At 61.4% G+C, this 13,575-nt stretch overlaps 2 protein-coding genes across 2 annotated transcripts; both read right to left on the bottom strand.

Annotated features, from left to right (window-relative positions):
- Window positions 1-629: 629 nt before the first annotated feature.
- MCRIP1 (MAPK regulated corepressor interacting protein 1) lies at window positions 630-6,497 on the bottom strand. The gene is made up of 5 exons (XM_032429839.1): window positions 6,447-6,497; window positions 2,688-2,743; window positions 2,472-2,590; window positions 1,718-1,819; window positions 630-1,537 (listed from the first exon to the last, which is right to left on the bottom strand). Exons 2-5 carry the CDS (start codon window positions 2,693-2,695, stop codon window positions 1,473-1,475), a joined length of 294 nt encoding a protein of 97 aa, XP_032285730.1. The 5' UTR covers window positions 2,696-2,743; window positions 6,447-6,497; the 3' UTR covers window positions 630-1,472.
- Window positions 6,498-9,628: 3,131 nt separating this feature from the next.
- PPP1R27 (protein phosphatase 1 regulatory subunit 27) lies at window positions 9,629-10,751 on the bottom strand. The gene is made up of 3 exons (XM_032429835.1): window positions 10,448-10,751; window positions 10,204-10,354; window positions 9,629-9,887 (listed from the first exon to the last, which is right to left on the bottom strand). The coding sequence occupies exons 1-3, from the start codon at window positions 10,635-10,637 to the stop codon at window positions 9,764-9,766; spliced, it is 465 nt and encodes a 154-aa protein (XP_032285726.1). The 5' UTR covers window positions 10,638-10,751; the 3' UTR covers window positions 9,629-9,763.
- Between the last annotated feature and the right edge of the window lie 2,824 nt (window positions 10,752-13,575).

Consider the following 13,575-nt stretch of genomic DNA (forward strand, 5'->3'; position numbering starts at 1 on the left):
GCCAAACACGCCACAGGTCCCCGGGAGCAGACAGGCCACGTGGTTAGAGACTTGGCTCAGGGCCTTGCACCACCAGCACCCGCTGGCCGCAAGCCAAGGCGGCTGCTTATTACATGACCTGTCCTTCCCGTGCCCTGTCCCTGGGGAGCCCCCCCCGAAGAAGATGCCTCCTGGAGTCACCTGTAGGCCCCAGAATACTCTTCCAGGAAAGGATGTTCCCAAAATAAATTCCAGTTTGGCGTCTCTGGGCTTGGCCTACCAGGGCTTTCCAGGTTTGAAGGTCAAATGCACTAGGGTCTCTCTCAGGCCCCAGCGGCCACCCCTTCATCTGAATGGCGGAGATGCCACTCCCCCCTGGGTCCAGTGTGTAGGTCCAGGGCTGCAGAGGGAGGCTATTGCCTCCAGGGCCCCCACCCCTAAGGCAATGGTCCCCTAAAGAGCACAGGAGAGCCACCTCAGCCTCTCTCCTCCAGAAATCCCCACCTCCACCTCCCACAGCACCGCCCCCCCGAGGCCTGAGCCCCACTCAAGGAACCCAGGGATCCGACGGAATTTCTGGGTTCAGGGGTCTGACCTTGGATCTTCAGCCCTGCGTAGGCTGCCGGGACAGGGGCCTGACAGACCAAGGGGCCGATCCAACGCCACCTGCCTTTATTCACTGGTCCTTGGGCTCCAGTCACAGACACTTGGCTTTTAGAGGACACAGGAAGAAAAGGGGACCCTGGTGACCATCCCAGCACATGGTACAGGGCCAGGGTCGACCTCATGCCCCTGCCCGAGGGGACTGCTGTGGCCACAGGGCCGCAGACAGCAAGGGGCTAGGCCTGGTTGCCCAAGACCCTTTGTGAGGGAGTGCTCGGTGGCATCCCAGGCCCGGAGAGCTGGTGCCATCCCGAAGCTGATGCAGGGAAGGAAGGGGCCAGGCTGGACAGCAGGGTGAAGAATTAGACGCTCCCCAAGGTGTCCAGCCCAGAAAAGCAGCGGGGCTTGGTGGGGGATACACAACAGGTATGGGAGGGGCCGCCCGCCTCCTGCCTCCTGGCCACCTCACGGACAAGCCCAGTCCCACCAGCCTGGGAGACAGCAGAGGCCCCCCTGTCTCCCTCCTGACCTTGGAAGTGGCTGGGGGGGCAGTCAGGGGGTGGGGACAATGGAAGGTGGTGGGAAGTGGAGAGGAGTCAGTCAAGGCCCTGGGGTGAGGGCAGGCAGAGCAGGCGCTCCAGAGATGCAACTCCGGGGGGAGCAGGGGCTGGTAGGGCCCAAACCCCTCTACCCCCAGTGACAGGGCAGCTTGAGACCCCCTGAAAAGAAAGGAGGGGGCTCGGGGAGGAAGGGCGGGCCTTGGCCATCAATCATGCCCCTCCTGGTCCTGGGGTTTACAGCCCCTCCCCCTCCCAGGACCGAACCCGCAGGAGACCAACATCAGGCGGCGCCTGGGTCTCCCAGAGGCCAGGGGAGGGACACCGCGCGCTTCAGGACTTCTTGGCGTCCGGCGTGTTCCGGCGCTTCAGATCACTCAGGTCGATGGGCTTGAAGGCTGTCGGGACAGAGCGCTCAGTGGTGGCATGGATGGAGAGGCAAGGTCTGGGCCCCCCATCCCGCACCTGCCCCTGGAAGCCCTGGGACCTGGTCCACTCTGCCACACTGCCTTCCAGCCCTCCCCCCAGCACAGCCCCCCCGGCCAGCCCCTCCCTCCTAGGTCATCTCCTCTACTCACTCTTCAGACTGGGGTTAGGGACCTTCTCCACGTACTCCTCCACCAGGCCCCGCTCGCTGCCTGACATCTGGCTCCGCAGATCTCGCTCCACGCCCTGCCAGGCTGCGAAAAACAAGGGGGTGGCGTCAGAGCCCCCAGCATGGCTGGGTAGTCAGGCAGAATCCAAGTGATCAGTGCCCTCATCCCTCCCCAGCCCTCAGAGCATCCTGGTAGCCCCTCCCCCATCCCCCAGCCCCCTCCTTCACGGCTTTCAGCCCCCACCTGGCCTGCTCTTGACCTGAGGTTGTCTTCAGAGCACCCCATTTCTGCTCTCTGCCCCCCTGACTTGGCTCTTAGCAGGCCTGTCATTGTCTGCACCATGACTAGGGCTGCACTCACAGAGACACGTGGGACCCATCAGCTCTCGATCCTCTGCTCAGGCGCCCCTCCTTTCCCACCTCCGGGCACACGTGTCACTCACGGACACGGGTGCACGCATGCTCACACACCCCGGCCACACCACTTCTCGACACGCCCGGGTCCTCCCGGAGCGCACCACCGTCCCGTCTTCCACAGCGGTTCCCCCCGGGAGTCAACCTGACCCGCTCCGATGCTTCCTCCCCTCGGAGCTGCCTGCCCCCCATGACCAGAACTGGGCCTCCTCACCAGACACGGCCCCTAAAGGCGGGGGGAGAGCCTATACCCTGGAACGGCAGGAGGGGGGCTCCAGGGAGTTTCTCGGAGCCCCAGTCCTGGCTGGGGGTGCCCCACGTACCTTCGTAAATGAAGCGCACATTCTCCTCATGGGCTGGGGTGAAGATCTCACTGCTGCTGGGGGGAGAGCGAGGGCTACTGTTCCTCTTGCCGTTGTAGACGACTCTGGAGACAGGGGAACTGGGGGGGGGGGGGCAACATGTAAGGAAGGGATGCGGACAGAGCGGGGCCCACCCCCTGCCCCCCGGGGGAGGCCACTCCACTGCCTAAGACCCACCTGGTCATTGCGGGAGTGTCTGGTCCTTGCGCTCCACTGGCGGGTCCCCTCGGCCTCTAAAAGGGAAGCCCAGACCCTGGGAGTGGGACAGAGTCACCCTCTCCGTGGGGGCTTCAGAGTGGGAAGGGGCGTGGGGCCCACCTTCTCCCTCAAGCGACGCCAAACTGCTGTGGGCTCATTGCCTACCGGGTATCCCCTCGGGGGTGAGGCCCAGCCACAATCCAGGCAAACCAGATGGAGGCTGGGGGCCAGCAACCTGCCCCTGAACTCAGAGCACCTTCATTCCAGGCAGCCCCCAGCCTCTGGACCACCGCCACCCAGGGAGCCCCTTCCCCCCCGTCAGGTGGCTTGGGATGGCACCAGGAGCAGTGCCCAGATTCCCTTTCCAGAGTCATGGAACACCTCTCAGGGAAGTCTGGGCCTGCAGGGGAGAGCTGCAGCGCCCCAGTGAACCCTGACTCTGCCCCCCCTGCCTGCAGGGCCTGGCGTGCTGTCTCCGCTGAGCCTGGTTCCCATCTGTAAAACAGGGACGGACTTCGTGGTGAGGAGCCCAAAAGAGTATGAGGCCCAGGGGGTGCAGGGAACCTGCCCAGCTTCCTGGTCCCGGAGGCCAGGGCACAAGCGAGTCAGGGCCCTGGATAGGACCCAACAGGGCAGGAGGCTAGAGGGAAAGTGTGAGCCTGCAAGAAGCTCCTGGGCCTGACCCAGGCACCAAGACCCCAGGGTGCTGCCCGTTACAGCCTCTCTGTCAGCTCAGATTTTATAGCCCTGGGGGGCGGGGGGGGGGGCAGTATTTTTTTTCCTTTTAAGATTTTATTTATTTATTTGTCAGAGAGAGAACACAAGCAGGGTGGGTGGCAGGCAGAGGGAGAGGAGAAAGCAGGCTCCCCACTAAGCAGGGAGCCTGATGTGGGGCTCGATCCCAGGACTCTGGGATCATGACCTGAGCCGAAGGCAGACGCATAAAAACGGAGCCACCCAGGCGTCCTGGGGGTCGGTATTTTTAGGCTCAGTCTCAAACTAGCTAGGGAACGCTGTCCCCTCTCTCTGGCTGACAACAGAGCACAGAGTAAGGAAGCCGCCTACACAGGGCCAGTCCCAGGCCTGGCCCCAGAACAGATGACCCCAGGTACCGGGGGCAGTGGGAGGGAGGTCTTGAGCACAAGAGCCTCTGCCCCCCTCCCTCCTGGAGCCCAGAGCATGGAGATGCAGCCCTTCCCAGAGGGCCAGAAGGGTGGGCTGCTGTGGGTCCTTGCTCTCTGGTTTATTCAGTCATGTCATCAAGGATCCAACCTTTGAACACCTGCACAGATAAACACAAGCCCAGGGAGCAAGACAAGCAGCACAAAAGAGCATAAAACCAGCTTCCTGGAGGACACACAGCAGCCCATGTCCCACCCCACCCCACCCTGCAGAAGCCCAGCCCCTCACAAAGGGACTTCTCCTTCCTTGAACTCAGGGGTCTCACTGCCCATGGTCCTCTTTCTCAGACATCAGCCCCCCGAACACTCAAGCAGAGGGAAAGCCCTCTCTGGCCTAAGGACACCCTGGGACACTCAAGGGGCTGTCAGCAGTGGGACAAGGTAGAAAGCTCCAGTTATGTGACACACGACAGGATGGAGAGACCAGGAGGACCGGCCAGCCGTTGCCTGCCCTCAGCCAGGCCTGCCTCTCCTCCCGCCCAGGTGCTCTTAGTCCTCCTGCAGTTTGTCCTCCTCAATCCAGAGGCCCCTGCTGCAGGGCACCTGCCCTCCCCACCTCACCTGCCCTGCTGTGGGCCTCTCCCCGCAGGGCAGCCTTTGGAGATCACCCGGCCTTTGTGGGCATGTGGCCTCATCTTAGGGTCCCCTACTCATCCTCTCCAGCTAACTCAGGTGTTCACCCCTTCTCGGCTCCCGTCACCCTACCTGCACACACATAGACACCTCACCTGCTCCTCTCTGTCTCTGCAGACCCCAGGCCTAAGCTGGGCTGGCCCCAGAGTAGCCAGCCTGCAGGAGCTGTGCCTGTGACCTGAGCCCCGGACCCACAGAGCACTCGGTCCCCACACTGAGGACCCAGCCCCGCTGCCCACTGGGCTTCCCGCCTAAACCAGCAGCACGATGAAGTCCCTGTCCCAGGCCTGTACATTTGTCAACAAACGCCCTCCCGTATGGACATCCTACTTCAGTTCAGGTTTCTGGTACCCTGGACAAACTGGACAGGGAAGCGCCTTCACATCACACATTCAGCAGCTTTTCACAGGCTGGAGGCTTGAAGAACAAATAAAATGACATTTTAAAAAAGAGCCACCTTCTGCCTCCTTTCCCAGCAGCAGATCATAGCCCACCAGCCTGTCTTCCCAGACCGGAGAAACCCCTGCGCCCTCCCAGCCCGCCCTCCAGCTCAGCCTGCCTTCCCTGGGCCTTTATCGCCAACATCTTGTACTGGCCCCACCGCCCCCAGACCCCACCACCTGGCAGGACTCAGCGGCACCAGGAAGCTTCTCCTGGAGAAGAAGCCTCCTGAGAGGCCAGAGGCCTGCTGCTCGACAGAAGGGACAGTGCCCTGCCACTCACTCACCCTCCTCACCTCCTATGGTGATTGGGCCTCCAATCCTGACGCCAAAAAAAGTTTCCATTAAAAAAAGCAATCAATATGCACCCCCTGACAGTGACAGCCATCCCAGTCCTGGGTATGTGCCCGAGACAAGGGCCATGCAGCCGCTGGGAGGGGCACGGGAGCGGCCAGAGAAGCACCCAAAGGAAGAGCCACTAAAGAAAGGGGTGTATGTCGAGCCTGCTCCTGCCACCGAAGACGACTCAGCTGGGAGCCCGAACCACAGCAAGCACAGGCAAATCACAGCACTGAGGCTGAGCAAAAGGAACTGACCCAAAAGGACAGAGGATGGAAGCCTGGGGACACAAGCCCACTGGGAGCAACCCCCAGCAGAGGGCCAACCACAGAGGCTCCGATGGGAGAAATCTAAGGGGACAGCTGGAGTACAACCTGGACCTAAGCAACCACTGGACCAGCATGACAAAATCTCCACTGACCTCAGCAGGAAGGGTCTCAGTGGAGTAAGGCGAGGAAGTGGGCAGTCAGCCAAGGTCTGCGTGTCTGTGAGGAGCAGCTATGAAGGGAGGCATGAGGCCGGGATGACCACGGGGCATGTCTGCTGAAGCAGAGGGACATCTGAGTGTGTTTACCGCTGGGGGAAAGTGCTGAGCAGGGCCACGAAAGAGGCAGGTGTGGAGGGGCCAGGTGACCAGAGTGCTGGGGAGAGTGGCATGGGCCTGGAGGAGTGCCAAGGACACCTAGCAAGACAGGCCGAGCCATGGAGGACCACGGAGCCTCCAGTCCAGCAGGATGGGGACCTCGTGCACAGATGAGGGGCAGGGGCAGCAGCCTAGGGGAGGGCAGGCCGGAGGCCCCAGTCAGAGAGTACTTGGCCTTCACCGCTTCCTAAACCACCTCCCTCCTTCCCCTCATTTGCTTTCCCTCTTCTGCTCACAAGGACTAGAGGCACAATTATTTCCTCAGCTCTGGGGTACCTGGATGGCTCAGTCGTTAAGCGTCTGCCTTCGGCTCAGGTCATGGTCCCAGGGTCCTGGGATCGAGCCCCGCATCGGGCTCCCTGCTCAGCGAGAAGCCTGCTTCTCCCTCTCCCACTCCCCCGCTTGTGTTCCCTCTCTCACTGTCTTTCTCTCTGTCAAATAAATAAATAAAATCGTAAAAAAAAAAAAAAAAAAAGGTAATAGGATCACATCTGGCAATTACCAGCACGTTGATGTTTGCAGCATCCTTCCAGTCTTGGTGACCATGATGTGAAGGGCAGCTCAGTCACTGGTGTCTCAGATCTAACGACGCAACGACGGTCTCCCCTCAGCCCACGATCCCACCATCGGCAAGCCCAGGGCCATCCTTCCCAGAGCCTCCGGTGTGCTCTCCAGCTACCTCTTCCCATTTCCAGCCACCGCCTGTCCGACCACCATCCCCCCAACAACAGCACAGCCTCCTGCACCATTCCCCCTACCCCAGTCCTGACACCCCTCCCCAAGTAATTCCCCCGCTCTGCACACCCTGGACCCTCTAATGCAATCAAGCCCTCAGCCTGGCCCAATCTATTCCTTCAGATGTGTCTGACTGCTGGGCTGCAGCCCACCCCCAAACATAGTCTCTGAATCAGAACCACCTGTGCCAGCTGCCATCACCACAGAGAACCACTCGCTGCCCCCGCGCTGTGCACTCTGCAGGGCTTGACCCTTGTCCACGGCTATCGAGCTCATGGCAGCTGGTGGCTACGTGCTAGGCACACGGCAGGCAGGGTCCAGAACCATTCTGTGGCTGGAGGTCATCCATCCTTGCTCTGCTGCCCCCAGGGAAATCCCTTCCCTCTCTGGGCCTCAGAGTACTCATCTAAGCCAAAGCTGCCCCCAAGGATGCTCACTGGGCACTTCTGGGAGAAGCACGGTCTAGGACAGTGCTGGGCACCCCAAATGCAGAGGCAGCCCATTCACAGGGAGGTGGAGGCCCAGGAATGTCCAGGACATGTGAAAAGGCAGCAGTGCCACCTGCCACAGCAAGCAGTCGCCATCCAGCAAAGAGGGTCTGAATCCCCAGTGACTCCCAGGATCTGGGCCTCCAGGGCTACAGCAGGCAGGGCCAGGCCCAGACAGCTCAGCTGACCTGAGCACCCCAGAGCCCGCCGATGCCCTTCCTGGCACCCCTTGGCAGGTCCCTGGACAGCCCTGACATCAATGCGGTTCTGCTCAGAGACAAGGAGGGAGTCTCTCGAGATGGATAAGGTTTGTACCTTGCTCTTGCGCAGGAACCGAGGACCTTCCAAGACCTCCTGGGGGGAGGTAGGGCATGGGAGGAACCAAAGCCCAGCCGTCAGTCCCCCAGTCTCAGACTCTTTCCCAACACACAGCCATATGCCTAAGAACAGGAGAGGAAAGGACACTCTGTTGTTCAGAAAAGTGACAATGAGTATTCTGGAGTTAGAATCAGTGATGCAAATGATGGTCGTTCTGTGTTCCTTTGGAATTTCTGATACTCATGTTTTCTTAGATTCCACTTTCCCATGATACTCTGTGTCTTTGCGGTACTCAACAGTTTCAGCCATTAAGACTTCCAGAAAATAATCTACTAACCAAGCAGGTGCCAGAATACTGCTGTACTGGATACCCAACAGGGGCATTCCCCTGAAGACCCCCGGGGCAAAACCTCTAAGTGCCGCACCCTCGCCCTCCTTCCTGCAGCTCCCATCCCAAGCAACAGCCCTGAGTGCACGTACCCACCACCACCTGGCCCAGAAACCTCACCATCCCCTCAGCTCACCCCAAATCAAGCTTATGTCCTGCCGGACATGGCTCCTGTCCTTTTCCTCCCCACCCCACTCCTCTCTAAAAGCTCTCTACCCAGAACTCACTCGCTGCTCCCCACTGCCCACTCAGGGGCCCTTGCTCAAGGTGTCCCCTCCGCCCAATAAGGTCTTACTCATCCTTGAGATTCAGCTAAAAGACCGCCTATTCTTGAAAGCCTACCTGGGGCTGGCCCGAGGACAGGATGTGTACACCTCCATACCCCCTGAGCTTTGTCACAACCCAGGTTGCTTTTGTAATTCGAAACAGCGCGCGCGCGCGCGCGCGCGCGCGCACACACACACACACACACACACACACACACACACACGGCTTCCGCCCCATCGGCCCTGCACTCCTTGGTGGCACTCTGTCCACCACCAACGGTGGCAGCCCCCGTGGGCGGACCAGGTCCTGCAGCCCAGTGAGCTAGCTCCCTGAGGGCCGGGCCCATCTTACTCCCTCTCCACCCTGCACCTAGCCCCGCACCACCTGGCCTGCGGAGGCCGGGACTGTGGGAAAGGCTGGATAACGGAAAGAAGGAAAAACTGCGGGGGGGCCTGGCCAGCTGCGTTCCAAGAGCCAAGAAGCAGCCCCAGGAATGTTCCCTTTGGAAAACGGGGAACGCAGGACATTTGTCCACCTCGGCGGCGGCTGCTTCAGAGACTGAAAAGGGCGGGCCCCTGGCTGCTCCTTCCGAGCCCAACTCCCCGGGGGATATGGGGCGCCCGGTCACCAGACCCGGCGCGGACCGACCCCGCCACGTCCCCACGCCCCCTCCTCGCCGCACCCTCCGCGGCGGGATGCGCGCCCCCCAGCAGGCCCAGGGGCTCGGGCGCAGCGAACCAAACGGGTCGCACGCCCCCGGCCCTCCGCGACCCCGCCCCGGCCCTCCCCTCGCCAGCCGCCGCGCCAGGGCGGATCCCGGCCGCGCCCGCCCCGCCCCCGCCCACGCCCCCGCCCCCGCGTCCGCCTCACCTCGCCCGCTCGGCCACCGCCGCCGCCGCCAGCTGGGGCCCGGCCGGAAGTGACGTCACCGCAGCGTGCGCAGGCGCGGGGAGCGTGAAGGCCACGTGACGGCCGGCGCGCGCATGGCGGCGGGGGCGGGGCCTCGGGGGCGGGGCCTGAGGCCGGTGGGGTGGGTTACGGTCCCGGCGCACCCGGTTGTGCTGGGCCGGCGTGACGCGGAGTAGGGCGTGGACCGGGCCGGCGGGGTCTGAGGAGCCCGGGGGCGGGGAACGCGGGGGCAGCGGGATGGGGTCCGGAAGCGGCGGTGTCTGGGGTTGCGGAGCCCTGGGGAGCGCAGCTGAGGGGCTGGGGACGGCGGGGTCCTGGGGGTCCGGGGCTGGCGCGGTCGGAGACCTCAGAGCCGGGAGCCCCGAGATTCTGGCTCCCTGCGCTGGCGCTGTCCTCTGGTCCCCCAAGCCTGGCATGGATAGCAGGGCCTGCTGACCACCGGAAGCGGGGGAACTGGGAGGGTCCCGTCCCCAGTAATCAGGCTACCACCAGGGGCTAGGGAATGACGTTTATTGAAAAAGTAAAAAGTGTCACAATAAAAAATTCACCTGGAGAAAAAGCCAGGCCAGAAGTGTGGGGGGTGGGGGTTGTGCCCAGGTACGGGGGTCCTGGCCGCCTGCCTGCCCTACCGGTGGGGCAGGTCCAAGCACCTGGGGGAGGTGGGCACCCAACTACTTTAGGGAGGGCCAGAGCCCTGGGAGGGCAGGGCTGGGCTCAGTCCATCTTGGTCCCTTGGAAGAGCTCCACCAGGTCCTTGAAATCTGGGTCGATGAGGTCTGAGGGCAGGTCTCCATCGTTGTTGGCTGCGTCTCTGTCTGCCCCCAGGGAAATGAGGTACCTGGGGTGCAAAGGTTGGCAGTGGGGAGGTGGCCCGCAGGGTGCTCTCACCCCATCCCCAGGGTCGCAGGCTGGAGTCCTGAGGTACACGTTTTTTTTAATTTTTCCAGGAGGGGTGAAGAGGAGGAAACCTGACCCTCCAGAAACAATGGCTGACTTTTCCAGTTTGCTCTAGGGAAGAGGGCAGAAAGGAGATTCTAGAAGCTCTTAGGGTTCTTTCTTAGCTGTACTCCCAGGGCCATCTTTTCGAGACCACATCCTGGAGGCCACTTGAGGCCAGAGCGTTTCGGACGAAGCCCCTGGCCTAAGCCTCTCACCTGGCTATGTCTGGGTATCCATCGCTGCAGGCAATGTGCAGGGGTGTCCACCCAGTCTCGTCCCGCTGGTGGATGTCAGCCCCGTACCTGACCAGCAGCTTCACACACTCCAGGTTTCCAGAGAGCACAGCCTCGTGCAGGGCGGCCAGGCCTGCGCAGGGCAAGGCAGAGCAGGGCAGGAGGGGTCAAGGCTGAGACCTTCCCCTGACCCCGTAGACACTGCGCTGGCCCCACAGGCACTCACCTGAGGGGTGGATGGTGTCCAGGGCGACTTTCCGAGCCCGGATAAAGCGGCCTACCTGCTCCAGGTCCCCTTGGCGGATGTGGTCTAAGAACAGGACGTCGTTGGGGAAGCGCACGCTGCGATCGGCTAGCAGCCGCCTGCGCCGCTGCCGTGGGCTGTATCTGGCGTAGCGGCTGGTCCTGCTGGGCATCCTGGGTGCTGTGGCGGGTCCACCTTGTGGAGACCCTGCTGCTCGGGGAAGGGACGTGTCCGGCTCGGCTCGGACAGCGCATGCAGTCTCCTCCAGCGCCGGCGCCGCCCCTGTGCTGCCTGTGACCCGGCACTTCCCCCTTATATAGGACCCGCGGTGCTATATAAAGCTGTGCAGTCATGCTCCTGCCGGGAGGGGTGAAACGGAACAGCTCCGGCCCTGCGCTCAGGATCATGTTTAGTGGCTCATCTTTCAGCCCACCTGTCACTGTGCCCCGGCCAAAGGGGTCAGATCCTTCCCGGCCACTGCTGTCTGCCCCACAGCTGGGCCTAGAAGGTGCCTTATAGAAGGTAGGAGAAGGCACTAGAAGGACAGGACCCCTGAGGAAGGCGAGTGGGTACCAAGGTCGTGGGGAGGGCCCAGGCATCTCCCCAAGGCCTGGAAACTCAGGGAAAAGGCCATGATGTCTGGTGAGGGTGGCTGCTTCCACCTCCTGGAAAGCAAGGGGGCTTCCCACAGCGGAGGAGGCACAGGGCCCTGACCATTGCCAGAGAAGGCCCCGCCCTACCCGTATCCCTCCCGGTCACTTGTCACCTTCTGTCGGGCCTGCGCCACTCTGCCCTCCTCCTCAGAAACTTCATGGGTTAGGATCTAAATAAATGTCTCCGGTCCCACCTGCCCAGCCCACGCTGCCCGCCAGGAAGCCCTCCCCACAATGCCCCTGTTTCCCTCCAGCCCCATGTCCCCGCCCCCCACCCTTCCCCTGCTTCCAGGCTCCTGCCACTTTCTGCCAAGGGCACACGTGCTCCCACTTAAGAGAGCATCCAGTCTGCTCCCCCAGATGGGCCATCATATCCCGTGGGGCGCGCTCTGCTGGCCCAGACGCCTGTAAGAGCGTAACCAGTGGGTGCTACGGAGATGCCCAGCAAGCTGAGCCAGCGGCAGCTGCCTCCCCGCTGTAGCCACCGTCTGGAGGCGGCTTTGGCTTCAGTGGAGAGAAGAGGCAGGAGACATGGGCGCGCACACCCAGGAGCATGCCCGCGGCGTCGGGGACAGCCCCCGCAGCACGTGTTAGGGCTGGTGTTACAAAGTACCAGACTGGGGACTTAAACAAACTTTATTTTCTTGTGGTTCTAGAGGCCACAAGTCCAAGATCACGGTGTCAGCCGCTTGGTTCCTTCGGAGGGAGAATCTGTTCCAGGCCCATGTCCTGGCTTCTGGTGGTGGTCCTGGGTGTTCTCTGGCTCGTAGACACATCGCCCCATCTCGGCCTTCACGTCCACATGGCCTTCTCCCCGCGTGCGTGTCTGTGTCCAAATTTCCCCTATTATAAGGACACCAGTCATCAGATTAGGGTCTCCTTATGCCAGCATGACCTCATCCTGACTGATCACATCTGTGACCACTGTATTTCCAAATAGGGTCACGGTCTGAGGTTCTGGGGGTTAACACCTCAACACAGGAATATTGGAGGGATGCAGTTCAACCCGTGACATTGGTGAGATCCCCTGGGTGCTCACCCAAGTCCTGAACGAGGACACAGCCCAGATTGACGGGCACTGGGAGGGGCAGGCAGCCTGCTTACCAGCAGCCTTTCGTCACCGGGCTGGTTTTGATCCAGCAAAACCGAATCACCAAATGTATTTAACACCCTCTAGGTGCAAAGCCTTGGGCCAAATGCTGTGGAGAAACAGGGCACTGCCTAAGACAGCCTCCCTGCCCTGAGAAGGGTTCCCCAGCCTGCCTCAGAGCCCCCACCTGCTGCTGGCCGGTCCAGCCCCATGGGAACCCCCCTCCCAGCCCAGGCCCTGCCAGGGCCCCCATACAGGGCTGGTGCCCAGTGTCCCTGTACTCCAGGGCTCAGAGGATGGTGCCAGGTGATCTTAACTCCTGGTCACTTGGGAGGAGTCAGTGTAGCTTCTTCTGGCTGGTTTCCAGGAGACAGAACTTTCCTTTGATGAGAAGATTGCCTATTCTGGCGTCATGGGAAGTTCTGTCTGCCCTCCCAGAACCCTGGATGAGGCTGCCAAGGGTGCAGCCCTTCCCGAGAGTGACCCGGCTTTGGGCTAGAGACAGGCCAAGCGCCAGCCTGTTGGCAACCCCAATGACGCACCCCTTGGTCCATCTGACTAAGGTGAGCTGAGAGCTTGGGGGTTTGTGGGTTTGGCGTTTCCATTTGGATCAGAGAAGGGACGGGTGCCCAGAGCCCCCCAGTCACAACAGACCCCCTGAAAGGTACTTAATGTGCTTTTTATTCTAGCGAGGACATGGGACTGTCCTCTAAACCACGGGCATGACCTGAGGCATCTCATTTGGAAACCTTCCGTCAGAAGCAGGGGTGAGCATCTGACCTGAGATTGTTCGCAAAGTCTCTCTCTCATGCGACCACAGTGGAACCAAACCTGTATTGATCCAGCTTGGTCCCTGACGCCCACGTGGACTCGTGGAGTGACCTGGTTTGTACAATGTTGGGCTTCTGCCTTCTAGAGGACTAAAGCAAACTAAGACAATGAATCCAAAAAGCTCACTCTGAAAAGTCCAAGGAACACAACTAGTCAGGCTTTGCATCCAGCAGAAGCCAGGAGCCGGAGGGCCCGTTAGGAGAATGGGTGCAGGCCCACAGCAGGCCCCTTCCCTGCCAGCAGGCTTTGAGGCCGGGGCACCTCCAGGGGCTGGTGCACTTCCGGGACCGAAGCTTCTAAGCACCTGGAGAGAGCAGAAGAGAAGGAGGGAGGGGGAGAGGAAGACAGGGAGGTTTGGGATGTCCCGGGCTGTTAAGCCTTAACTGACCACCCTGAGCGTGCAAAGTTGCCTGCTAATCCACCAGCCCTGCTAGGTTTTGGACTCCACCCCACAGCCTCCCAGCAGATCCAGGCCCTGGAATGTGCTAATCAGCTGCCTCTGCAAAAGAGGGAAGGTATGGGTGACTCACCGCGCC

Source organism: Phoca vitulina, unplaced genomic scaffold (genome assembly GCF_004348235.1).
Source record: "Phoca vitulina isolate PV1807 unplaced genomic scaffold, GSC_HSeal_1.0 scaffold41, whole genome shotgun sequence".
Taxonomy (NCBI): domain Eukaryota; kingdom Metazoa; phylum Chordata; class Mammalia; order Carnivora; family Phocidae; genus Phoca; species Phoca vitulina.